At 37.8% G+C, this 27,740-nt stretch overlaps 1 protein-coding gene across 2 annotated transcripts in view; it reads left to right on the forward strand.

Moving 5' to 3' along the window:
* The window catches only part of SYT1 (synaptotagmin 1), a 123,014-nt gene that overhangs the window by 33,936 nt on the left and 61,338 nt on the right, over positions 1-27,740 (forward strand). Inside the window, exons 3-5 of one of the 2 annotated variants that reach the window (XM_085045565.1) lie at positions 11,711-11,833; positions 15,001-15,168; positions 18,037-18,204. In XM_085045565.1, coding sequence (XP_084901691.1) covers positions 11,711-11,833; positions 15,001-15,168; positions 18,037-18,204 — 459 coding nt within the window. The remainder of the gene's footprint in view (positions 1-11,710; positions 11,834-15,000; positions 15,169-18,036; positions 18,205-27,740) is intronic. The other variant, XM_085045573.1, reaches the window with a different exon arrangement.

Genomic DNA, 27,740 nt, shown 5'->3' on the forward strand with positions numbered 1-27,740 from the left:
CACAGGCACATTCAACACAGTGAAGTTTGGAGAGCTCATTTTGCACTAGAGAGGAGAAGATTAAAGATAACAGGCCATACTTGGAGCTGTAAGTCAACTGAGTAACTTGGAGGAGAAGATTAATATAATGTCCTTTGAGAGCAGCATCATTTTCATAGGGGCAGAAAAATTTGTACTTCAGATCTTAGTGGAAGAGAAGCAGAGGTTGCAGGACTTAATACTAAGGGCCATCAACTCAACTAGTACGATCCTGAGACAAAATAAAGCTTTTTATTGAGAGGGTTTTAGTATTGCCCTTGGAGCTGACTATTGGGAATAAGCAGCAGAATGAGGAAATAAACATGAAGTATCCGTTTGTCCTCACAGCTCACAGATTTCCTAAGCTAAGAAGACAAAGGGCTATATTTTTCAAACAGGAAGGGCTGAAGAAATTTAGAGAATTGCTTTGAACTCTCGAGAAACTTTAAGAATTGCAAACCCTCGTAAGCAGGAGCAAATAACTGTAAAGATATTACACAGCCAAATCTGTGTTCCCAAGGCTCCTGGGGAAGCAGAGCTAGAGCAGTACAGGAGTGATTACCCAGCCAAAAAGAAGGGATAAAAGCATGGTCAGGAACAAGATCCAAGAGGAGAGTCTTAGAGCATGGTAGCTAGAGGCCCATGGATCAGTCCAGAACAAGTGGTGAAATGCCGCTGCTCAGTGATGGAACAGCCACCAGTGTGGCTCATCAGGCAGCCTTAGGAGTCCTGGAACAGGTTAGCATGCTTCTGCAGGCATGTGAGGTGTAGTAGGGGAAGAGCAAAATTGGGAGAGGGGTGATGAAGCCTACAGGTCTGATGGTTAGCTGCAATGGATCACATGAGTGGAGTCAGAAAGGAGCTCAGATAAAGGGGGGAAGATAAAGGATGAGTTTCAAAGGTGTACAGCTATCCGAGCTATTAGCAGTTTTCACTTCAGAGACCAGAGGACAAAGAGCAACCACTGGAGACCCTTACATCCACATTGCAAGTGGAGTACTTTAGATACTGCACTGGTGTGCCGTTTCAACCTTTCAACCTAGAAAGTTAGAAAGATTAGTGAGACTGAGCTCAGAAAACAACAAAGCAGAAATTTTGAGTTCTCCCTTGAAGAAGATATTGTGCTGGGATTTTTTTATCTGTATGATGACTGTGAAACAAACTCCTCCTCTTAAAGTACTTTGATTTAGCATTAATCCCTGTATTTTATTTATAGACTTTGTTCTGAGGTATTAACGTTAAGAAATTGTGAGATATTTCTTCCTCAATGTATAGAAAATCAGATCATCAGTTGTTGGGTTGTCCTAGGCTACTGTTTGCTAACTCCTCCCATTGAATCAAGAATAATTTGGAAGAACTGCTTCGATTACGCTGATGGAAAAATTTCTTGAGAACTTTGTTATGTTCTGCTAATGAAAACAAACCTAATACTTTGTTGTAGGATAAATAATGTGCAATTTGTTGATTGATATTTATGTGGAATTTGTTCCATATCATGTAAGGCTTTTGTTGTATTTTCGATATATTATTGTTTTTAATTATATTCATTAGGACCTGGATAAATGACCATGGATTCTTGGAAAATAAGTATTTTAAATGCAAGATTACATAATGTTATTAAAATTGAGTTCTATTTGTATCTTGTTAGTGGGAAAAGTTGATAAAAAGCTGAATCCTGCATCTTTTGTCTACAAAAAGAGCTTAGACTTTGAAATGTTGCACAGTTAGGTATTTTAAGATGATTCTGTTCAAAATACATGGTATAGTTATTTAAACCTACTTTTGCCCAGATATTTTGGGATTTAACTAGCATGTGTTCTTTTGCACAGTTAAGCCTAAGGAGGGTAGAGTCACAGTTGATGTAAATGTCAGACCTTTAACAAGTAGATCACCAACTCTCCAACCACCTCTCCTCACTGTCTGGGATTTCAAACCCAGGCTAAAAGGTTCTTTAATTAGCACCTTAAATTCCTAGCAGTCTGATAGTGTACAGATTTTAAGTTCTTGGCATTCAGTAACTTTTACCAACTTAATTCCTAATGCAACATTTTGGCTGTCATTTTTTTCTGTATTACCTGGTTTTTATTCTAACAGTTAATCTAGACTTACCAGTGCAGGTTTTAATATACCTATCTGAACTTAAGGCAATGCTAAATTTGGGTATTTCAGTTAAGAGAACAGGCATAAAATAGAATGGGGAAGAAAGACCTTTTAGCTCTTTAAAAGGCAAATTGTTAAGAAAGTAATTGAAGAGTAAGATGTAAATCTAATGCCATTATAAAGGGCAACACACAGTACTAAATGTCTGAAATGTTGTCAAAAACTGAAAAACCTACTTCAGTATTTGTTAGGCCTGAACCTGCAAGTGCTAATTACTTCTGCCTTCAACTAAGAGTGCATAATAGCAGTTGCTAGTGACTTGGCATCTTGCAGGATCCTAGTTCCCTAGACATATGAAGTTGAAAGGGAGTGCCATTTGGTAAATTGAAAGCATCAGCTCATGGAAATAAAATTTTTATCTTAGTCTAGATTTTTTTGTTAAAGAGAACTTCTGTCCCATTTTTTTCATGCTGACCTGCCCATCCCTGCCAAATCATTATACAGCCATGCAGCTTTACAGTATAAGATCCTTTTGACATAGAAACCCAGTCAGCTCAAAAGTCACATGACAGCTAGATATTACAGAAAGGGAATAAAATTTTTGTCTTTGTTAGAATATTTGTGGCTTCAAAATGTCTACTTCCCTGAACACAACTTCAAATGAGAAACTGTCTTTATATTAAGATTATCAAAAAATGTAGCTGAGGTAGAATGGGAGATGAGTTGAAAATAAGGTTATGTTTTCAGTCTTGAGACCCATTTCCATTGCAAGCAAGGCTTACATTTTCAAGCCAAGTATACAGCTCCACAAGGGGCCACTGGGAGGGTTAGATTCCTTCTAGGGAAGGCAAAATTGTTAATGAATGCACAACTGTTGAAAAGGTCATTTCTCCATGTTTTTTACTAATGTTTGTGTGTGGATGTTTTAATTTTTATTTCTTCCTCCTATGTCCTCCTTGTCTATGTTGTGTCTCATGACTGTTCTGGATTGTCACTTGCGGTAGGTTTATTTTGCTATTTGGACGCACCTAGACTTAAGCTCTCATGCATAGTCTCCTGACAGCTCTGTCTCCTTAGCAGAGATGGACATGTAGTAGCTTTGATACACACATCAAGAGGCTGAACTAAATTGATTGGGTATTTTTTAGTTGAATATATATTTGGGGGGAGGCTGGGGTATGGTGGAAGAAAAGAGGTTGTCATTCTTTCTGTATTTAAAATTTTAAGTCAAACTGTACCAGAAAGCTCCAGTTTAAAATTGATCAGCACATAAAAATAACTTGCTAATTTTATTTCCTTTTTATATGAATGTCACCATATCAAAAGTAGACAAAAGCAATGTGTATTTTTAATGTCTTAGTTTCTAAGTGTTGCTAAAATGACTGCTACATGAAACTGGTTGTGGGCACTCACGTCATCTCTGTTCAGCGCTCAGACATTAAATTCTTAGTGTTCCATACCAAACTCTTTTAAGTGGTCTTAGTACAAATTTCTGTTGGTGCAGTCTAGTGGCAACTGGTACCAGTGTTTTTGTGAGATCTTCCCATCACAGTTTTCATCTTTATAACTTTCAATCTCTACTAATGCCCCTGCTGGCTCCAACCACTTCTTTTCTTTGAGGGGATAAAAAAAAGGCCCTGAAGACTCGGCTTCAGAGACACTGTAATAGCTTCAGATTTATTAAGTCTGAATTTAATGCATTGGTACAGCAAATTTGTTGATTAAGCTCAGCCTGTGGGCTAAGAAAAGGAATAGACATAATCATTTCCGTCATGAACAGAGGCAACTGAGAACTTACTAAAATTTAGCCCTATTGCTTGGAGAATAGTTGTTGTGGTCTGAACATTTTATTAGGTCACAAAGCATTTGTGGAAAACAAGATTTAATAGTTCAGCCCTTTCTCATTGCATCAGGCTAAAACACTGTAACTAGTGAAGGATTTTTGGCTTACAATGAGTGTGGTAGGTGAAATAGGAGATTTGGTATTAGGTATATGTACTATAGCCTGGAGTACGAGTAGTATATTCTTGGCTCTGCTGCTGACTTACTGTGGCCTTCAGTCAGCCACCTGACTTCTCTGTATGTTTGTTTTTTCATTACATAGGCCTTCCTTTTACACTGGGGATATGTACTAACTTAATCAGAATATTCTGATTAATGTTCCTCTCTGAATAGCAGGTGTTATAAAGTGACGTGACAGTGAGAGCTGCAATTGCACCCAACTGAGCTGCAACATATAATGGTTTTCTTAGACTGATTTACCTTATGATTCTAGCTGTTGATCAGCAAACACCCTTGCCCTCCTCTGGACAAACTATTGAAAGAGCAAGATTTTTAGTGTTACGTGCCCTGAAATATTTCAAATTAGATTGCATTGATCTGGCAGTATGAAGACAGTAGCCCAAATGAAGTCAGGATAATCCACACTGACTTCTAGAGAGCCTGGATTTCACTTGAAGCAAGTCAAGGCTTTATTGCCAGAAAAAAATCCAAGAGGAGCTTTCTGAGGAACAGGAGCTCTGTTGCTGGCAGTGGTCTTTTCTTCTGCAATGTTTGGTCATGTGCTTGTTTGTTTTCCCACTTGAATGCCTAGGGAATAGTGAGTGTATTTATTCCACAGTGCTACCTATTTTGGTGTCAGCGTGCCAGTTCCCATTTGTTGTCATCTTCAGCCCATGGTGGCATTAATGCTTGCTGTGGCTTATCCTCAGTGCAGTGAGACATCCTAATTCACACTCAGAAAGGTGACGTGCTGCAAAGCTGCTACAGTGGAGAAGGTTAGTCAGAAACAAAGGGAACAAGACTTCTTGGAAAACACGCCCAGTCAGTTTACTGTGGCAGTCAAAATGGATTGACTGAGTCCTGTTTGTACATTAATTCAGTCTCAGGCTTGACCAATAGTCCTGCTTTTTCGCCTGCCTCAAAGACAAACGTGCAGTGTGCATAAAAGTTTGTGAGAAATGTGAATAACAGGTTTATGAAGATAAAATGTTGTAGATGAGTGTTTGTGTTTTTCAAATAGGTTTTCTGTAAAATTTAGATTTATATTAGACTTCAGAAGCCTAAAAATATGGAAGCAATAGCTGTGAGACACAAGACTGGACTTATTTGCATTCCTGTCTCTTCCTCTCAGTCACTCCCAAGAAAACATAGGAGCTTGCTTTGCGTGCTTCCTGTGTTTGTTTTCCTCCTTTGTTAAACTATTCTTTTCTGTAAAGTAATTTATTTGTTTTTTCTCTTGTAACCTACTGTACTGTTAGGGTGCTGTGAAGATGCAGATCCTATTCATTGTTTTAAAGATCTTGTTTTCTATATTGAAGGTCTTACCGTTGGAAGCTTCCATTTTCAAGGACATGTTTTGCATTTTCCTGATAACCAGACCAAGTTTTGAGTTTTTTATTCGAGACCAGAGTCTGCAAGTTCCTAATGAATGACATTTATGAAGTATGCAATTAGTCCCTAAATTAAATGACTTGAGTCAGACTCTCAAGACATTTACCTATATCCACAGACTGTACAGAGAGATAAACTCCTACACTGTGTCTGAAGTTAGTGGGTATGCATAACAACCTACAACAGGAACAGCAGTTCATATTAATGAGGTATATATTTCAAATGTATATGTATACATTTTAATGAGGTATACATATTTTTTGAAACTAAAATAAAAAATAATTATTTGGGAATATTTGTTTACTTTTTAAGCAAAAGTATTTCCTCTTTACAAATTGATAAATAATAAATATGAATAGCAAACAGCCTTCAAGCATGAGCATATCAGATACTTCATAAAGTCCTATTTAGAGGACAGTCAGAGGATTACCCTATCTCTTTTTAAGGAACTAAGCCAGTAGAACAAGTCTGTGCCAACTTTTTCTCTACAGATCAAAGTAGCATTCAGTAAATCCTGCCTGGCTATATTTGGTTTAATTTTCAATATCAAATACATGTAGTCTAATTATATAGTATGTCAGATTTTTCAAACATAAATAAATGTAGTACTCTGAGTAGTCCTCCCAGGTCGAGGAGCCAGCTCTGTCCCAGAGCATGCTTCCATCTGGCCCACTGCCATTCGTTTGGGGAGGATGCAGAGCAATTGATGGAGCAGCATGCACTGGCCAAGCAGCCTGGAGCTGCCTCCCACTCACAGGCTGCTGCTCGGTGCAGGGAGCACTGCCTGCCATATGGCAGGTGGGGGCAGAGCACAGCAGCGTGCTTGCAGGAGTGCCTGCTGCTTTCAGTTCACACACATGGGCCCTGCCTTCAGAGCTGAGCCCTGACCCACAGGGTGAGCTTCCAAAATAGGCTCCCGGGCTGAGATCAGCTTCAGCAGTTTTCAGCCTGGAAACACGGGCTGCTGGTGTTTATAAAACATCAAAAACAGGTTGATTTGTGAGCTTAACAGCTTCAGCTTAAATGAATGTATTCATATTTTACATTGAACACTTGCAGCATTTTCTGTATTCTCCTATTGCACCAGATTAAGTTGGTGTTTTAGTACCCAAACAATGCAACGAGCTCTTAAGCTGAACATCATGACCTCATGTCACAGAACTCCTGAAGAAAGAAAGCCTTTTGAATAACCCAACCAAGACCATTTAAAAACTGGCTAACAAGCAAGGAAGTAATGTGAAGGCATCGCATGCTGAACCCAGCAGGGTTTTTCTCATTGTGTGCATCAGTGTGGCTTACTGCTGGTGTGTGAGGCCAACATTCTTGCAGCAGTAATGGCAAAGTAGATTTCACAATGACCAAAGCCTGGTGCAGCCACTGGAAACCCAGGCACAACACGCTCTTTAAATTAATTCATGTAGAGAAGGCAGATGCTGAATGAATGAAATGTTGCCTTTCCTTCTGAGGGACTTTGATAGAGAACATGTTTCAATTGCAGGCTTGTCTGCTTTGTGATAGGGAACCAGACAGGAATTTTTAAAGGCTTTTATTTTCCCTTGGGATAAAAATTGGCCAGATTAGAATTGTGGTGTTCTTGAATGTGAAAGAAATTGATAAGAGGTACACCACCATTAGTGGAAAAGCAGTCATTTCTGGTTGTGGAGGAAAAATTGCCTTTCCAATAAATTCATTGTTGGACATGGCACAGAACATTCTTGCTACAAAATCTTATTGTTTTCTTCCTTTCAGCTCACCAGGCATAGCACAAGCCTGAGGACTGGGCATCAGTCAAATGCTAAAATAATATTTCTTTCATGATTCCAGAAAGAATGATGGAGGGGCAGGTGGAGATGGAAATCAGGACAGCAGCATACACCATGCAGCAAACAAGCTTAGAGGCTGCAATCAGTTTATGTTTTGCTTTCCAATGTCTCTCCCTCTTGCTTATTGGTAACTTGTTTCCTTAAAAGTGAGGCTGTAGGCCACCCCATGAACAGAAGGAACCCTAAAAACTGTTAATGAAAGCATTTCTTTAAGAACAACAGTGAAAGACGCTTTGCATTTTGCATGGTTTTTGACCTGAACTAGTCATAAACAAGACATGACTCAGACATGATTGTGGCCTCTGCCCCTCTGTAGCAGGAGGCAAGCAAGTACACTTGCTCCCCCAGCAGATTTGGTACACGTGTCTCCTACCACTTGGCTTTCTTGAAGCTTCTGCACATGTGGAATCTGAGGGCAACCAGCAGAGGTACTGCCCTTGCAGACCATCTCATTTTCTGCATTTAGGCTGGGGACAGATTAAAATAAAGTTGTTTTAAGCCCCAGAATCTGTTTTGTGGTTTGTGGTGGATAGTAGTGAGGTAAACCTGGTGACAGGGTGCAGGGGTTTTGGTGGAACTGAGCTGGAAGCAAGGGATGTTTGCAGTGTCACAATGCAGTGTCACAGGTGAGAGGCTTTTGTCAGCTGGGGAAATAAAGGGGGAAAAAACCCAGGAAGTGTAAAAATCCACTACAGGGTGTGGAGTTTCAAAAAAGTTGAAAATTAAGCATTTTCTTTAACAACACGGAGGAAAAGATGAAGCTGCAAAACCACTCTTAATTACATTATTGAAGTGCAGGTACAACCAGCAGATTGAACAGGGGATCCCAGATTGCTGTAATTTAGCCCTTTTTGTTGTAAGAACCACTGCAGAGTAATGGTTCTGATTTCAGTGGCTGCAGATGCATCAGCTTTGTGATGTTTGTACTGGATTAACACTTTTTCGGTACATTCCTACACCTGCTTACATATAAGCCTACATTTTTCAGATACTTACACACATTTGAAAGGACATAGATGTTTTGCTGTTGTGTGTTTCTGTATATGTTGAACAGAAATGAAGAAACTGCTTGAGTAAAATTCATGGTCATCCCAAATTAGAAAAGATAAATCCAGTGTCCAGCACAATGCAATTATGCATTTCCATGTTGCATATTTCACAGAAAAAGCATTTAAAATGTCATGAAGTTAAAGAAAATGTTAGAGAAGGCAAAGCTTACATTCCTCTGCATCTAAATCTAGTCTTTCTGGTTACGGTTTATCAGTTGAAGAGGCTTGAGCGAAAAGCTTGCTTATAATTAAAAATATTACATTGTTTCTAAAACAAATAAAATATAGCTGCTTATTTTAATTGATTCTAGCAATACAATAGTAAGATTCAGTACAGTATGATGCAGTATGCTATAAATTGAGGGTTGTAGTAGTATTCCATTAAATATTGATCTTTCAGAGAATCTCAATACAAAATTAAAATCCCTGTGGGGTGTTTCAAGTACTTTGAAGCAATCCAATTCTTCATCCTCCGTGGAACTCAGCAGCTAAATCAAACATGAGAAACTTCAGTACTTCTTTTGACTCAGCTTCTTCCTGAAGCAGTAGCCTTTCATTTGAAAGCAAATTCCTCTCTTGACAGTATGAACTATTATTTACAGACTGCTGTAGAGATAATAATTTGTCATTTTTTCCCTTCCCCTAATGCCACAGACTTGTCCATATCCAAACACTATTTCTTTCTTAGTGTTTTTTCTTAGTGATTCAGTGTTTCTGAGTCAAGGTCAAGAAGAATCATGTAGCTCCTCAGCTGATGTCAGTAATGTACAATGTTTTCCATCTCTCATGGAAATAGCTTTCACCTTTCAGTAGGCTTCTTGTAACCTGTGGAGAAGAGTTTCTTAACCATACAGTGTTTTCTGCCTGCACTTCAAAACTCCCTTGCAAGAGGGATGTTAGCTTCCCATTATATTTTTCTGTAGTCACAGTAAGAATGTTTTTACATTGAGTTACCTGCAGCTCTGTCATCTGGACTGATCAGCTTTGCACAAGAGTATGACATTTTCCCAGAGAAAGTATGGATATATAACTATTGCCTTGACTGTTTACAAATTCCTCTTACATAGGAATTAGCATATCATGTTCTCTTTGCATTGTCACTTTAATCCCTGAGGAATGGCCATGGGATATTTCCTCTCACACAAAATCCAGGTCAAAAGCAGATAGAACAGCAGAAAGTCTAGTACTTGTCCCAGAAACAGTAATATAGTGAAGCTGTACATCAGTCTTTTACCATGGAGTCTTCTTTTAGGACCATACTGTGGTGATTCAGAGCAGAGGATCTTGGAGTGAACATCACACTCTGACTTACTGTTTCCTGTTGTTTCCAGGCTCAGATAAAACTGGTTACTTCAGTTGGATTGAGTCACATCATCCTTTTCTATGATCACGAAACCTTAAGCTTATTTTTATTACCAGAAGCAAGAGTGTTTGGCATAATCACATTGCTCCATGTCTTGAAAAGCCCATGTATGGTCTGCCAGAGAGCCTATCAGTTTTCAAGTGTCCCATTTCTTGTTGTACTTACAAAAATGTGCTACAGTCAGGGAAATCACTAAGAGCTCAGAGATTAAAACGTCTCAACCAAATTTCATTGCAGGTAGTTCAGCCCTTCCAAACAGAAGTGGTTTAGTTCAAAAAGTACTACTCTTCCAGACTCCCAGGTGATTCTATCCACTACCACCAATCTCATCCAGGTGCACTGTAATTTATGTTTCTAGTAGAGAGTCCATCATTCACTAACATTCAGGTATTTAAGTGAGACCCAGCTCCTCAGCTCGCATAAATCAATGTTGTTGCATTGATTTCAGTTGAGCTATGCCAGCAGAATTTCTAGCTTACTTCAAAAAGTAGAGAAATAATTCCTTAATATCATACCGTTTTTAGTCTGACCTTTTGAATTTAGATCTGGCTTCTGGAGAAGAACATTTTCTACTTCAGAGATGAATCTTTCTTCTTTCCAAACCCACACAACTGTTGTGTTGCCCTCACTGTGTTCAAGGCTGAGTTAGAATATTAATGCTTTCATGTTTCTTCTTTCCCCAACCACTATCAGCTGTGTATATAGCTACTTACCAGCCTTGCTACCTCTTCAGATAGAGAGCTCCAGCCACAGCCTATTGTTAAGAAATGCTGTAGGTTTCCACAGACCACATCACATTGCAAAAAAGAGAGAATAAATCTTATTCTGGCACTTTTTCTGTGCAAGCAGAAGCTCCATATAAAAAGAACCTTCATCTAGATAGGGCTCTTACAGACAAGAATACTGTTTACTATAACATGCAAATAACAATTTTAGATGAATGCTCAGTATTGATTCTTTTTTTTTCACAGTTCCAACTTTACTTACACATTTTTCACTATTTGTCTCATTGATTTTGTCTATTTTTTCACTTCTTACCAAGGTAAGAATCTGCTGGAATAAGATCTACGTAGTTAATTTATGGTTCATACGGTTTAACAAGTGTGTGAATTATCTTTTCCACAGTGAAAATATTTCTGCTTTCTGGTACAGAAAAAAAAAAATTACATCATTTAATATTTTAATTATGTATAAAATCTAAGGTAACTGCTGTGTCCTTTAAAAAACAGGTTTTATGCAGTAGACAAAGCTGCAAGCAGTTCTCTATTTCTTTATTTTTGTTTATCTTTCTAAGCAAACTGAAATCAACTTGCAATCAATTTGGTTCAGCCAAGCTTTATTGCGAGAATGAATAAAAAGGAAATTGGTCTCGGGAGGGAGAGAAAAGGAGGAACATGCATTTGCTAATGGCATGGTGGAAACTTTGCTTCCATATTCATTCTAAAAAACATGAAAAATGTTTGGCATATGATTGTAGGAAGAGCTCATCCACAGCACATGCTCTTTATCACGGTAGTCCTACAGAAATGTGTTGCCAAATGCAAACAATGCACAGCATGTACAACCAGGTTTGACGTTGCCAAGATTCTTAAGTTGAATGAATGCGTGACTTTGCTTATTTAATAGCATGTTTGCCTCCTTGTGCCTCTTTAAGAGCCAGTCTGAGCCCTGAAGAACTTTATTTTACATCGAGATGATATTTTGTTTCTACTTTCAGGTGTTAGAACAATCGTTGCTTGTTATAGTCCAAGGAGCTTTCTTCCTACTTCCATTGCTTGCTTGCTGATTTATAAAATCTTCCTGAGCAACTAAAAAAGTATAGATACATATGAAAATTGCATATTTGAATTTCTGCTCTTATGCTTGCTTTTAATGGCTTTAAAATAGATTTGAGGACCGTGTCTATTTTAAACTGCTTCATAACAGTTTGTCTCATTTACGAATATTACATTTCTTCTTTCTAGGCTCTTAAGGATGATGATGCTGAGACTGGGTTGACTGATGGGGAAGAGAAGGAAGAACCCAAAGAAGTTGAGAAGCTAGGGAAAATCCAATACTCTTTGGATTACGACTTCCAGAACAATCAGGTTTGAAACAACCAACCTGTAACATTTTGTTTCTGTGTGTGCAGTGTAGAATGAAGTGATACATTTAGTTAAAGTAGGTATTTCTGAAATTCTTACTACTTACGTGGAGAAAAGGGAGAAAACAAGACAGGAAATTCATTACAGAGCTACTACTGAATGGCTATTGAATGCACTTGGAGTCTATATTATGCCTTTAATCAAAAACTGAAGATGCAGTTTTGTCTAGTGGTTATTAATAACTTAAAGCATCACCAACCAATGTTGTGGGGTCTGCACGCAGACACGAAAATGTATCTTCAGTCTTCAAGTATTTAAAATGTAACAAGCAAACACAAAGGGGAGGAAAAATAGAGGGATGTAAAGGTAAGTTGATTCACTGAGTCCTGTAAGGTTGCCAGGAGTGACTTTCTCTCACTTCATGAAGTCCGCACTTAGCTGCATCAGGTTCTGTTGCTCTCCATGACAGTACATGTCCTAAAATTCTTGTGTGGAATAAAAGCTCAAATAAAAAGGTCTGTAACCCAAAAAAATAGAGAGGTTGGACAAGAATTAAAGGACTGATAATCATTCAGTACTCTAGTCTGAGTAGAAGAGTAGAAGCTGATAAGGCCAAACTTTGGCATACTTACCCAAGTTTTCAGAATTAATAGATACTGTAATGTGGTGGAGACCTAGAATCAACCAACTTAACAGATCTGGCCACATGTTGAACTAGCTCATATTTTATTCTCCTCCCTGCCCTCTTTTCCAGGGATCAATTTTGTCAATTAAATCAATTGACAGCCTCTCATGAAAATTCACTGGCCTAATTTTGGCCCAAGGTAGACCAATGCTTCTGAGTTCTCCTCTTCTACTGTGTATCTTCCAGTAAAATTGAGAACACATATCCTGCATTTAGGTTTTTGACAATTTCAGTCAAAATCACATGATTGTTTCCTATTTAGGGAAAGAAATGACTGCTGAAAATAAATCCCATGTAATTCCTATTTATCACCTGAACTGCCTTCCACATGTACTTGTGATTAGTTCCACATTCATATTCTTTATTTGATGCTGTTCATGCAATGTGGTACTCTTTTTGCAAGACGAAGAAAATAAGAGAAATTAAGAAAAATTTCTCTGTTAGCAGGAAGGTATTTATACACGGCTATGACCTGGCATAATAAATAGTATCTGCCAGTATTTTCAACCATCTTCTGAATACCAGTGCTTGTTTTTCAATGCAAGAGTTAAAAGGGTTCTGAAGCCTTTCAAGAAACTGTGGTTAAAGGAGCTTTTCCTCAACTCCCAGAGCAAATTGCCTAGCCATGTGATGAGTCACACTGATCCCCCTTGAAATCAGTATGAAATCAGTATGAAGTGTAGACCCTTCAGAAGCAGAAGATTTAAAGAGGGAGAAAGGAAAAGCTGCAAATGTGTTCTGACAAATGGATTTCAGTTTTCTTAGACTAAGAAAACAAATCTTCTGTGTGAATTTTATTAAAGGAAATGTTGGTTTTATGAACCATATTTTACAAAGGAAAATAGGATGGAAGAGCCACAAATCTGTAAGTCTGTACTGTATTTAATTAAGATAGTAAATTATTTTAGTTGTGGATTTCTGTTGTGTTTTGCTGCTCTAAATTATATCGCAGCTTAGAATTTCTCAGAAAATAGATGATAGAGTAGGATAAGGGAATTTAGTTAGGTCAGTATAGTGCAGTGGCATGAAACTACAGTCCCAAAATTTGGCTAATAGATTGCATAGGGTTAAGAATACAGGATGACCAATGAACTCTCCAGAGCAGTGTGCCTCAGTTTTAGAGAGAGAAATTTTAATGGTGAATTGAATTGATTTTTCACTCTGCTAACTAAAAATCATAGACTTGTTTTTCACTCTTCGATGTGAAAAACTGGATGTAGATCCTGAGCCTATTCATGTATTTATGAACTGTTACACATCTAGAATAAAAACGAGACACAAAAGGAGAACTGTTTCATGGAAATTAAGGGTCCTTTAGGTAGGAAGGCGTGCAAGCCATGCTGTGAATTAAAACTGGCAAAAGTAAGGCCAGCTTTGAGGGATCTCTCAGAAGCCCAAACTTTCTTTCACAGATTAACTGTATTTTTCTGTATTCCAACTGTTAGAATTCCTGTTTCCAACTTTAAACAATTCATCCATGAGAGAAGCAAATATATTGTGATTGAAGCACTGATTTAGAAGAAAATTTTCTCAGATTTCATTCCCAGTTCTTAGTACCTTTAGAATGACCTTGGAGAACCACTTCAATTTTTACCTTAGTTTTGTATTTATGAAACAAGATTAAAAGTATTTTCTTTTTCTGAGCTCCATTATACTGATGAAGCCTAATACAGTCTGGGATGTCCAGGTTACGTGACATTACATGACATAATATGACACAGCATAAGCCTTTATTTATAACAGATAAAAAATGGCCAAGACATTTACAAGTTTCATCTGTGCTTCAGTCTTATTTTTAAAGTGTATAAGAGATTTAAAAATCTAATTTTTCTGTTTTGCAATGAGATTACAAATTGTTTGTAGGATTTAGTTATCAAAGGTTCATTTTCATGGGGTATTTTTTGAAAATGCTGTCCTTAGTTTACTACTTGGGCCCCTTCATATACCTAGCAAGAGAACTTAAATATAAGGAAGACTGCAAGATTCATTTGTTTTTAATAAAGCTCTGCCTGAGGATTTGCATTTGATTTTATCACCTTTTTGTGTTTGGTTGGGGGGAAGGTTATGTATTGGGGGTTTAGAATACAAATTTTGTAGTCAAAATTAGACATTCTTGATTGTTTAATAATGTGATTTCTATTCATGGTGCTCAGCATAGAAAAATAATGCACAAGAGGAGAGAGCAATTGAAAGTTATTTGATTGCAGTCTTTAAAAGGATGAAGTCTGTATTTAGCTGTAATCAGCTGCCCTTTGAAAACCTCTTTTCTGCTTTAAAACAGCCTTTGTACAGTCTGCATCTGCCATAATTGGTTTTCTAAAGTCAATAGTGTTGCTTCATTTGCCTTCCTTAAGGGGGGGAGGTAAGCGGGGGAGGGATAGTTTCTCCAAGACCAGAAATAGAGTCTGCATATGCATTCCTCTGTTACAGTATTTTTATAAATATCCATTTGAAATTCCATTCTGCTGTTTTTCTCTCTCTTCAGCTTCTGGTTGGGATTATTCAAGCAGCTGAGCTGCCTGCATTAGATATGGGTGGTACATCTGATCCCTATGTGAAAGTCTTCCTGCTGCCTGATAAGAAGAAGAAATACGAGACAAAAGTCCACAGAAAGACCCTTAACCCTGTTTTCAATGAGCAATTTACATTCAAGGTAGTTTTTTTGATAATTACTGATACTTTTTATTTAACCCCTATGTATCTCATGCTTGGCTATGAATTTAGATGTCTTAGTTAATTGATAACTGCAGCAAAATGATTTTTTGCGTTGTAGAAAGCCATGATACTAAATAACATAGGATCAGATAGGTTTAAAAGGCACAGTTTGATTTTAGGCACTTTGGTTATCCTGGTAGATAACAATCTGATTCATATTTTGTGGATGGATAAAATGTACAAGAAATTCAAAAAACAGTGACACTTTGACATGTGTCATGTAAATTTTACTAGACCAATGTTTTCTTTAAATGTCTTTGTAGTCTGATTTATGAAATTCAAGATAACATTCCTTTTCCTCAAATACAAATTAAAACTCAAGGGAAGTAAATGGATGAAGGACAATATGGCAGATTAATCTTGCTAGACTTTGTCATAGCAGTTTTTTGCCATGCTACTTTATGTATGAAAAGAAATCCTGTCTCAGGTTTAATAAAATATGAATTAATTAAATGTAGGTAAGCCTTACATTGTAGTATTTACGTCATTCTAATAATATCTATTAATAGTGTTTTTCTAAAACTGTAGCCGAATTTGAACCCCGGTTAAATAAAATAAAGGAATACTGTAGAGCATGTTTCACAGGGCTTCTCCTAATATACATTCCTCAGCTCTTACTTTAGGCCTTTCTCTCTGTGCCCAATCTTATAATGACAGCAACAGACTGAAGACAGGAACAGTGAAAGACTCAGGCTATGAAATCATTCAATGAGAAAGATATCCCTGTAGGCTAGAACTACTACTGCATATATAAGCTTATTTTTTCCTTGAAGATGTTCATAAAAGTAATCTTTTGTGGAGAGTTATTTCTTTCTCGAGCTTTCCTTAGAGAGTATTTAAAAGAAAACAGAGTTCTAAATCGCATATTCCCGTGCAGCCCACAAAAGAAAAAAAATAACCAATAAAGCTGTCACCCAAGATGAAGACACAAGTTATAAATCAGATCAGCCACTTCTGAACTCTAATGTCCACTTGTTTTAAGTCACATCTTTAATATTTAAATTTTATGCTCCAGAAAACAGTTCGTATTCCATGCCAGACCTAACAGAGTGTTTAGGTGCATCTCACTACGGTACTGATCATCCCCTGTGGTCTGTGGTCTGTACTGGAGAGAAAACCAGCAGAGCATGCCAAGCACTGGCATTGTTCTGAGGGCTGCAGTGACCATTTAACTAGGCCTGCAGCTGTAATAACAGCTTCCGTGGGACCTATTGACACTATCTCATTTACTTATGCAGAGCTTTACTCCTGTGACCCACTTCAGGTGGTGTACAGCTCCTGTTGGCCTCTTCCCATCTCTCTGGCAGTGCTGCCCACCAGGCAGCCCAGGCCAGTGCTACTGCCTGTTCACAGGGCACAGCTAGGAGCTGCCTCCCTTCCTCTGAGCTATGGCTAATGGGAATGAGTGGACTTATGTTTCTGCTGTAGTGCATCCTGAGTCCTGAACTTTATTCCTTCCCTTTTTTGTTTCTTTTTCCCAGACATCCATGGCTCTATTCCAGGGTGCAAGTGTTTGTCAGACTGCAATTGTCTGAATTACATACCCACACTGCACTGCTGAAAGGAAACTGAGAAACTTTAGAACATTTTTCTTCTCCTGTTTTCGAGGCTGTATAAAAATAAAACTAATAGTATTTGGAATTTTTCCTTCCACATACATTTGCCCTTTCTAGCTTTTTAGAAGCTACAGATAATTTACAGAATGAAAATAGATTTTGCCATAGTGTTTACTAAAATACACAACCACGTACCACTGAAACTATTCCCCTTGGTAATGGAAGCTAGCTCTGGCTCTCAACTTGATAAGCTTATTCTAAATGTTATGTAAAAGGTTATGTAAAAGGAAAATTACTACTTATTAGTAAGTATTTTAATAAGCAAGTGGAAGCCAAACCATAACAAAAGACAACAGTCCTAGGGTTTAAACAGATGGGAATATAGAGGTTAACAAGGCCAATGGTAATGCCATGTTTTCACTTCTCTTTTTATATAGATAATTAATAAAGAAATATTAACTGAATCCCATGGAAACCATTTGTACTTTCAGAATATATTCAGGTTGACCAAGTGTTCACATAAATCCAAACAATTCCTAAATCGGACCTTTTCAGATAGCCACTCAGGTGTAGCTTACCTGAATTGCATGTCTCCATCTGAATATTAAAAATGTGACTCATAAACATCCTAACCCACAGCATCTGTCTGAACCACATGAGAACAGCTGGAGAATTAGTCAGAACTTGGCCCTCTGCCACCACAGTTTCTAGCCATACACTATGACTTGGAAAGCACCTTAGTGTCTACCATGTGAAAGGTGTAGTAATGAAAAATATGCCTTGGTAAGTAATAGGTATTGGTACTGTAAGAGAACTATTCAGTGTCTAATTACTTTGTGTCATATATAGTAAGCCAGTTCTGTTTTTTCATCAGTCTGGGAGCTAGCCATCTCTGAGTGATGACAGGTGATTTATTGAGGAAAAGACACCATTGTGTGAAAAGTTCATGTGTCTTCAGTGCAAGTAATTGGGCTTCTTGTTTCAGTTTCATCACCCACAAAATGATTTGAAGTAGAATGAGAAAAACCCAGGAGTGATGAGTGAGCTGCCACATTGTTCTATCGAGTGCCAGAGCCGTGTCTCAAGAAATACTGCATCTGGTGACTCTGAAACAAATACACCTCATAATTTTCTCTGCAGTTCAATTTACCTGAGATGACAGCTGGTAAACCAAAGAAATAGATTTGCATTGTAGTGGACCAATCTTTATTGTCTCAGACGTGGGGTTTGTCATTTTCTTGTCTTTGCAGGTGCCATACTCTGAGCTGGGTGGAAAAACTTTAGTGATGGCAGTTTATGACTTTGATCGTTTCTCCAAACATGATATCATTGGGGAATATAAAGTTGCAATGAACACAGTGGACTTCGGTCATGTCACTGAGGAGTGGAGGGATTTGCAAAGTGCAGAAAAAGAAGAGGTAAGAAAAATCAGACTTTTTTTCTCCCAGAACACTGTTAGCCTCACCTAGAGAAGCAGACAAACTAGCAACATTTTTTTTGCCGAGACAGCTCCCATCTGTTATCAGCATTTCTCAGATTTACTTTGCCTGATAAATTTTTGATAAGCATCTTTTCCAATACTCATTGAATGCGACATTCTCCTCTACTAATTCAATCAATCTTTTTGGTACTTTCTGCAATATATTAAAAATGTTTTCATGAGTTTGAATTTTTCTTGAATCGGTGCATTTTGGGTACATAGAATTTGCATTTGCATTATAAGTGGTGTGCATTTAGGTTTCTCGGTAGTTCTCAGGGTTTGCATCTCAAGACATCTTATTGTGCATGATGATAATAGCAGGGTTTCACTGAAATACCTTATTGAACTGCTATGCAATAATACCATTTGATTAGAATTATAAATTTTACAAAAACCTTGGAATGGCATCTTACTCAATTATTTATCACCTTTTTTATTTTCCTCTCATTGTCAACATGCCTTTGGATTTATTATTTATTAGGTGTGGTGCTACATGTACACAAGACACTTCTTGGAAATATTTAATCACCAGATTGTGGATCCTTGAGATTGTTCATACTGATATATCCAACTTTTTGCTTATTATAAGACCATTTTGTACTCATTTTTACATTATTTTGCCTATTGATTGATAGACAGTACTTGCCCACTCAGAGTGCATAGCATGCTTTAATTCTCTGGTGGGAGGAGAAGGAATCATGAGCCTTAGTTTCTCATCGTCTAATTCAGCTAATAAACTGCTTTGGATTCAGACCTCAGTTTCTGTAATTAAAGAGACAATCACTGAATGAAATCTTTCCTGCTCACAAGTGATGAAAACCTGAATATTGATTTAGACTAAAAGTGGCAAGAACAGCAGTAGATGCAGAGCCATGCAGCCTTCCCAGATTTTCAGAAATGGTAGATTTCAGTCTTGCCTTTCTGAATGTTTGTTTTTAAAGACTGTATTGTCAGATTACTTTTCTCAACTGTTTATTGAATTGAAAACCTCTGCTACATTGAGACTGTTCTGCATGGCATTGTTTCATAGTGGCAATATTTGCAGGGCTCTCTTTCTGCATGTGAAATCAGTAGCCTTACTGTATGGAGCATTTTTCTTCCACTCTTAGAGCTAAATATGAAAATGAAAAAAAGAGATAAAGGAAGTTTGTAGTTTAAGGGCCCTGCTCTTTTAAGTACTCAGCATACCAGAAAGCTGGAAATGTGAAATTGGAGTGATTTAATCCTTCCAAATTTTATTAAGTAACAAATTGGTCTTTCATTACACTGTTATGTGTGATTTCAAAGTGTTTCATGCTTTTTGCTTCAAAACACATAAGATAAGCCAAACACTATGCAAAAAGGGAATTGATACTCTACCTTTGTAGTGTAACTTTTAGAACATAAACATTGATATCCCTATATGCAACTTACAGATGACATGTTACAGATTAGTGAGGGGTTTCATCTGCCTTATGGCACAGAAAGTTGCTTCTTAAATTTTCTAGCTTACACTGACAGTAAGACCTGACTCATTTGCTTGGTTCCTTTCATAAAATTCATACCCTGCTAATACAATAATGATGAAAACATTGCTTGAAACAGATATTGAGCATGTGAGCTATTTCAATAAATGCATTCTGACTTGGAAAATACCATTTATTAAAACAGAAGGAAGTAATTAAAATAATTTTGGAAGTATTTGCATATTAAAAGAGTATTGCAAGAGCTTTGAATAGTTTGCTGTAGAGATGAAATCTAGGTTACTGTCACCTTTCTTCAAATTTCAGATAGTATATATGCAGGAAAACCATTGTTATATTTTACATTTTTGATGGAACCTTTTTGAAGTTGCTACCAAAGCATGGCTATTTTATTTATAAGGAGATAGGCAATATGATCCTATGAAAACATCATGAAAAACTGTGTTTACACCAACTCCCTAAATATTTTTTCATACTTCAGAAGATCTCCTGTTTTATTTTTTCATCTTGATGCTTAAGCATACAAGGTATCCAATCAATATGGAAAAATATCATAACTTGTGTTATGTGGAGACTTTTTAATCTTAATTTTCTTTATACTATGTGTAGCTGGTCTGCAGCAGCTCATTAGCTCACTGCACAAATAAAAAGTGATCTTACAAAAACCACTTACTCCCTAGCCAAGTCTGTTTAATCCAGTCTTCACTTTTTTCTGCTCCGTAATGGAACCTCTGCTTATGTCATATGTATGTTGAGCTAGATTCAGATAATTGCGTAGCCTAATGTGGGAGAGAAGTCTCTTCCAAGAACCAAGAGAGGTGCATCTGTCAGCAGTTTGGGAGTTGTGTTTCATATGAAATGTCATTCATGTTCCATATTTCATTCAAGTACCTTACCATCTTTGATGTTCCAGTCCCTGCTGCACAACAAAGATTCCAAGCAAATTCTAGTATATTTTAAGTGATAATAAGTAGGGATGGGAGAGACCCTATCTGCATAAAGAAATTATCATCTGACAGAGCAGATGTTGTAGAATTCACAGCAGATATAGCTGCAACCAAGAAGTACCTTGGTTTCAGAATTAGCAAATACAGCACTGGGCATATGAAGGCTAACATGATTTACCTATACCAGATGTGTAGCAGCAGACACGTTTGTCTCTTGGTAGTGATCATGAAGATCATATGGTGGTCTGGTTTACTGAAAAAACAAGTTAAAACCTAAGCAACTGGATTTCATCCAAAGATTTATGACAAATGTAATTCTATTGCTAGCAAAAAATCTCTTGTAGAGTATTACACGTTATAATTGTGTAATGAATTTTCCTTGAAAAGCACATCTGCATGAGATCTGCAGTATTTGAAGAATGACATGCTTAATTTCCTTTCTTGCCCTTACAGCGCTTAGGCAAGTTTGTCAGTTCTCAGCAACCTACTGCTAATTATAATTCTAAATATGTTTGAAATTAAGTATAAGATGCCAAAGTGTTCCTAATGTTTTAATTAGAGCCCCTAGACAAGATGTATACGAAAGTAAATTACTGGCAGTTGTCACCAGTCACTTTAAAAGAAGTATCTAGGTAGCATCAGTCAAACTGAATCTAAAAATCTCATTTTTAGATGTCAAATTCAGTTGATGCACATAACAGAATTACAATTAATTAACACTTCAATCATAGGGGGCAAAATAATTTTACAAGCAGTTACTCCTATTTTTCCTCATAAAGCTCCACTGTACATTCTGTCCTTTTTTCTAAATGGGCTTGAAATTAAAGACAGAGGATGAAGGTTTAATGAAATAATGTTAAGCTCTACCTCTCACAGCCTAGGCATTTGAATGGCATCTCTCTGACACTGCGTTCTCTTCTGGGAAAGGTCTTATTAATATATTTATGTTGGCGGAGTACTTTGAAGGTACAAGCCTTTATGTGAGCATTTGTTATGACTGTGAGAGGGCTCAGGGAATGTGCAATGACTGCTAAATATTGAGGAGGCCACTACTAATGAGCTGCATACCTTGAATCGTTTTTCCTTGGCTGCTTTTAGCTCTGCTGTCCTTGTGTCTAGTAGTGCTTCCATCCCATTTGACTGAGAGCGTGGGAGGGAGGAGTGGTAGATACTGGAAGGTTTTTCACTTTTACCAAGTCTGACATATAATAGTTTGGGCACAGAGTGTTAAAAAGCAGATCACAGGAGTTTGCTCCTCTCTGTCATCTACCAGATGTCATTGCCATTAACTTTATCTCAGTACACACTGCATCCAATATCTGTTATCACTCCAGTACAGAAGGCCAGACAGACCTCTTCTTTGCTCACAGCGGTGTGAATCATACCAAGAGTCATCTTCTGAATACTTCAGCTGATTTCCCTCCAGACATTTTGTTATATTGGCACTTAAATTGAAAACCTGTTGTAGAAAACATGCCAAGAAATTTTAGGGAATATAAGGAAGAGCAGAAACAATTCTTTCCTTTGAAAGTAGTGGAGAAGCAGAGCCTTGTATCACAAGGAGAAGGATCTTTATTTGCCTGACAATGTCCACCACCAAGAGTTCTGCAGCTCTTTCACAACTGCCATCACATGAGACTCTATGCCTTATCTGATCAGGCATCCACCATGGTTAGGTTATATAATGGATGCATCTCATACCACAGTGGGTGATAATATTTTATACATGGCTTCTGAGTGGGAAGTCTGCTGGAAAACACCAGCTCCACTCCTATGTGATGCACAGCCCTGAGCAGGAGAGATGCTACAGTACCGCCTTGGAAAGGGGTGAGAGGCAAGTGTTCTGCAGCTGGAGAGCAGAAGAGCAGTTCTGTGAAGCTTGACATGTGCTGTTCTGAGGATGGTTCTTTCCATTCTTACCAAAAAATAGAAGGTGAGGGAAGGAGGTGGAAAAGCAGGCCTGAAATGGCTATGTTTAATACCTTGGTATACTTCATAGAAGTTGGAAACTGACAAAGTTAGTGAGCCACCCAGCTTGTTGACTCTTTAGAACTGAAACTTCCAGAGATCTAAGAGGAAAGGACATTTTTACATAAGTCACTGTCAAATTACAGCAGCAAATCACTGTTATTTTCTGTTATAGTTATATGAGAGATGGACAGATGATCTAATAGGCCTTTCCCATCTCTGGTAATAACACTTAGTTCTTTTACAGCTTTGCAGATAGCACAGTGCTTTGCAAAAGAAAGTATCATTATCCCTGTGGAGATGCTGTCAGAGTGTCAGACAAATTTTAAATGTGAGGTCTCCTTTATTTAGCTGCATGTTATGTTGGAACACTCTGTTTTCTTCATGGTGTTTACATTTTCTCAAGTTCACTTCTTCTTACACCCAGTTAAAACTTTAAAATGTTAAATCTAAGGAGGTTTTAATTTTCAGGTTTTGTGAAGAGTTTATGGAATAAACAGAGAGTGTTGAATGCAGTGTTCAACATTGTAAGTGCAGCATCTGTCCAGCCAAGGAACTGAGTGTCCTACTGAGGGAACAAAACAGAGGTTCTCAAGTTTGAGAATAAGCAAGCCTGCTATAAAATTCTTCAGCAGTTAGTTACTTGTTTTTCATCTTGGAATTGAAGATGCTGAAATGATTTTAAAGGTAAAACAATATGATTCAAATAGTGCTGTTAGGGTAGTATTTCAGTTCATTAGAATTAATGCATTTCTTTTCTTGCCTGTCATACTCAAACTGCTGACAATCCCACTATAGACCTTAGTTGACTATTCTCTTTCTTCGAACTCTCTCTCTGGAAGAGACACCTTGGGAGGTCAGAGACATTCTTGTGTTGTAATAAAAAGAATGTAATTGGCTTACTTGAAATCAAAAGGGAACTTGTCTTGATTCATCTCAGACTGTCTGGCTTTACAGATATTAAATTCAAATACAGGAGACAGTATAAAAGAAGGAAAATTTCAGTGATAGTTAAATTCAGGCTCTTCTAGGGCCTTTCTCTTCCTGGACAGTATTCATTCTGAGATCATAAAAACATGTGTTGCTTATTTGTCAGAAATGTTCTCATTACCATTTTCCTTCCAAGTGCAGAAGGGCAACTTGAGGTTTAACTGTTGAAATAGTAGATCCTACACTTGGTGCTAAGCATCTAATGATCCATAATACACAAAATAATAATAATATTTGTTTCAGACGAGGTATATTGCTAAGAACCTTGTAGAAAATTACAAGGCCAAAGGAAGGTACTGTGGGCAATTCCCAGCCTCTGTATCTTAAGGTTATTGTGTGGGATTTTATTGCTCAAGCACAGGATATTTTAAAGTTCAAAGACACAGCCACATACAATGGCAATTGGAAAGCAGTGTTCTGAATAGTGTTTTTACAGAGTTTTGAGAAAGCTACTGAGAGGGATCAAATTCATTGGAAGCTGGGGTATGAAGAGATTTTTTGGATGGAAACTGCAGAAGCAATTCCAGGAAATGCAGATAAAATTGTGGAGCATTCCCGAGTATAAAGCTCTGTACTCTGGGAGAGGTTGTGAATGGATCTGTAGGATCAGCTGATGAGTGTGAAAGGGTCACAGAACATGCTATATCTGAAATTATTCAGCATTGTTCTTCAGCTGGACTTTTATGTACTTATTTTTCTGACTACCAGCATCAGGGAATGCAAAACACAGAGGCAGAAATGGCCTCACTGGCATTCTAGGCTGAAGCTTCATAGTAGTCCAGGCTAATACCTTATTTCCCTTTCTCCCCTACTTTTCCAAACCAACAGTGACAAAATCATTATCTGATTGCTGTTATAAACCAGGATTGGGAGCTAAGGGAAGCTGTAAAACAGCTGTATCAAAATACAGAGTCATTAGAAGGACCTTCAGAACAGAGAGCAGCATTTTTACAGTCATGAGGCAAGAGCAGGTCTTACAAAGGCAGCAACAGCATTTGCACCAGAAGTTTGAGGAGTTGTATGCCACTCCAGTCTCTTTGCTTTGTTGTGCCCACTCCATATAGAACTATAGGATTTTGGCTTCCAGAAGCGTCAGAGAAAGACGAATTTTTGAAAAGGGGAGACAAAGGTTTAGGAATAGTGGTCCAAGAAAGAAAGGGATTAGCCATTTTCTTCTTTTTTTTTTTCCTCTGGCACCTTTTAAACACTGATTTAGACCATGTCAGAGATTACCATAGTAACCATTTAACCTCTTTTCAGTGGCTCTTGTTTTTCCATTTAGTTTAACAATGAGCTTAACTGGTATCTGAAGTGCTTTGCATTGTACCTGTGACAGGAATTACCACCAAATGTCCTAATCACAGTTAGAATCTGGAACATAAGACTGTATTTTCAGTTTAGGGGTATTAGACTTTCATTTAGTTTATGCTAATATTTCAAGAGGTAGAGTACATGAATTTAGGAAGTATTCCCAGGTCTTATTTCTAGGCTAAATGGGTGACAGGCAGTAATAACTTGGTCCTACAGTTTCCTGTTCAGTTGTATCATGTAAGTCAGCCTTCTACCAAAGGCCAAAGAAATCCCTCACAGTGGCTGATGTGTTGTTAGTGTGTTAAGGTAAAGCAGCTGGGAGGGTTTGGTGCACCCCTTCTTTCCTCTTCCTTTTCTGTGGCCTTCTGCAGCTTACTTTGTGATTTTTACCATCATAACTAGGGAAATACTCAGGGCTTGATGATTGTGAGTAGATTCTAAAAACTTTGGGAATAGCATCGTCTTTTTCTCTTGTTCATGTCTAATCTTTTTCTGGTCAGGGTGCTGTTGTACAAAATAATAACTTGGCAAAAAAATCCTTTTTATAGAATATCTCTGTTTCTGCATTTGTTGTGTTCTTTCCCTGTAGGTTAATTGAGAACTTAAAAACCAAACATTACTGGTTTTTAAGATCTTACATTTTATTGCATACACACAGTCCTTTTTGAAGGACTGATGATGGCTGGTCTTTCACTTTCAATCACACAGATCAAAGCAAATATTATTCTTGGATGTTCACAGGTAACTCTACATGATACATAATACTAGCAAGATAGACATTAATGCTTTTTTGAGAATGAACATTTATAACTTGGTGTTATTCAGTTCAAATATTTTAAACCTGTCATTTAAAATTCCAATAGCAAGGAATTTTACTTCAAGAACAATACCACTGTCTAAAGATCAAACCAATTCTCCGCTTTCTCTCTCTCTCTCCTCCTTCTCCCGCTCTCTCCCCCTGCTCCACACCATCCTCCTACACAGACTTTCATAGTGATGGGCAAATGGAGTGAGAAATTCATAAAATGCCAATTGACCTCTCCACTTCTTAAAAACCTTTTCAGGTTTTTTTTTTCTTTTTTTAACTTGCACCATCATTCTAAACACCTGAGTGAGTCTGTAAACAATTAACTTCCTCCTTCCTTCCTTTGTAGCCTCCAGTCTGAAGTTGCAGTTGCCTTTTAGTAGAGATGAAACTTCTGTGAATCATTCCACCTCCTCACTTCTCAGCATATATTCTTCCATTCTCTGTGTATGTGTGTGTATGAGACAAGTCCCGAGCATCAAGCAGAAATACATCTTTCTATTATGATGCACTTTTGGTGATGGGAGCTTTTGTGCAGACTTCAATAGTTTTGTGAGCAGCCTGTAGTTGCATTAACTGGGGCTCTTTGTTTCAGCTGGCTGCCTGCCTGGCTTGCTCACTAGATGGATGGAGGGATACTGTAGTTGTTTTGTCCCTTCCACTGGCAGACTTTTCAGAGTATGATTTTTTTTCTGTAGAGGGCTGGAGTATGGTCACTGTGACAGAATTACTACTGCTTTCTCTTTAGAGCAGAACACAACTCACTTTCATCTACAGTCATCAGTGCACAGACTAAATCCATTCTGATCTCTTTTTGGACACAGATATGTTCTGTATGTGCTTCTTGCTGGCCTAAAGCTAGAGGAAAAGATGTACCTGAAACTAAATCCAGGGACATGGAGATTAACACATTTTCCTTGACAATTATGTCTGCAATCATTGTTATAGAAATAATGTCAGAGATGTAAGTTTCCTAACTGGCAGTGAGAGGGTTGAAAGTGGAGTTACTGCTGCTTGATTGGCTGCATGCATTTACCTGCAACAGAATGGAATTAGGAGGTATTGCAGCTTCCCCTGACACTGAGAAAGGCAACTAAATTTGGGAACCCTTTTCTGTGCCTTTCTCCACTTGTGACTGACCTTGAGTTCAAATCTCTTCTTCTTAGCCAAAGACTTTGTCATAATATTCTGACTCAAGTCATTCCCTGTCTGATTACTCTTCTGTGGGGGTTATAACTTGGTTTTGATGCCACTGGTACAGAACATGGCACTGCAGCTTCTCACTGCTGTGGCTGGCAATGGGCCTGAGCTTCCCATTAGATCCTTAATATCTGGTGCTACTTAAACTATTTCTGGTTTTCTGGAATCCAGTTATTTTACCTCTGTTTTTCCATATCTTCTTCAGTAACTGTGGAAATTAACAGGAGGATCTCTTGTTGATGAGTGGAGCCTGGGCTTCAGAACCAGCAGCAGCTCATTTTTTCAGAATGCCCTGAGGTCTGCAGCTGACATCACGTCTGTTAATGCCCAGCATAGATTTAGAAGTGGATTATGCTGAAAGTGGTTTTACTCACTCAGATTTTCACATTAATTATCAGGACAAATATTAATTTTCTGTGATGTTTTAGAGCAGGTAAGTTTTCTGTGACATGCGGGTCATTTGTATTAGCTAACATAAAAATTTTCTTCCTGAAAATATCTCCCATTTCAAAAACACCTTTGTTTTCTTACAAATAGTGCTATTTCCTATGAATTCATTTAGGCATTTTTCTAAATTAGTTGATATTGTTTGCCCCGAATCTGGAGGACTCCTAGATCTCCAGTGAACATTTTAAAGAACTTTTGTATAGAACATTTTATAATCAAACTCAGTCTAGGAAACAGGCAGCATCCTGGAGCTAGCAGTGTTCTGCCGGTGCCCAGCTGGGAGGAAGATGGAGCAAGGAAACCCCCTTATAAGCTTGAAAGTTAGACCTAGCTTGGTTTTGCA

This window comes from Lichenostomus cassidix, chromosome 1Aa (genome assembly GCF_008360975.1).
Source record: "Lichenostomus cassidix isolate B80296 chromosome 1Aa, HeHo_3.0, whole genome shotgun sequence".
NCBI classification, from domain to species: Eukaryota; Metazoa; Chordata; class Aves; order Passeriformes; family Meliphagidae; genus Lichenostomus; species Lichenostomus cassidix.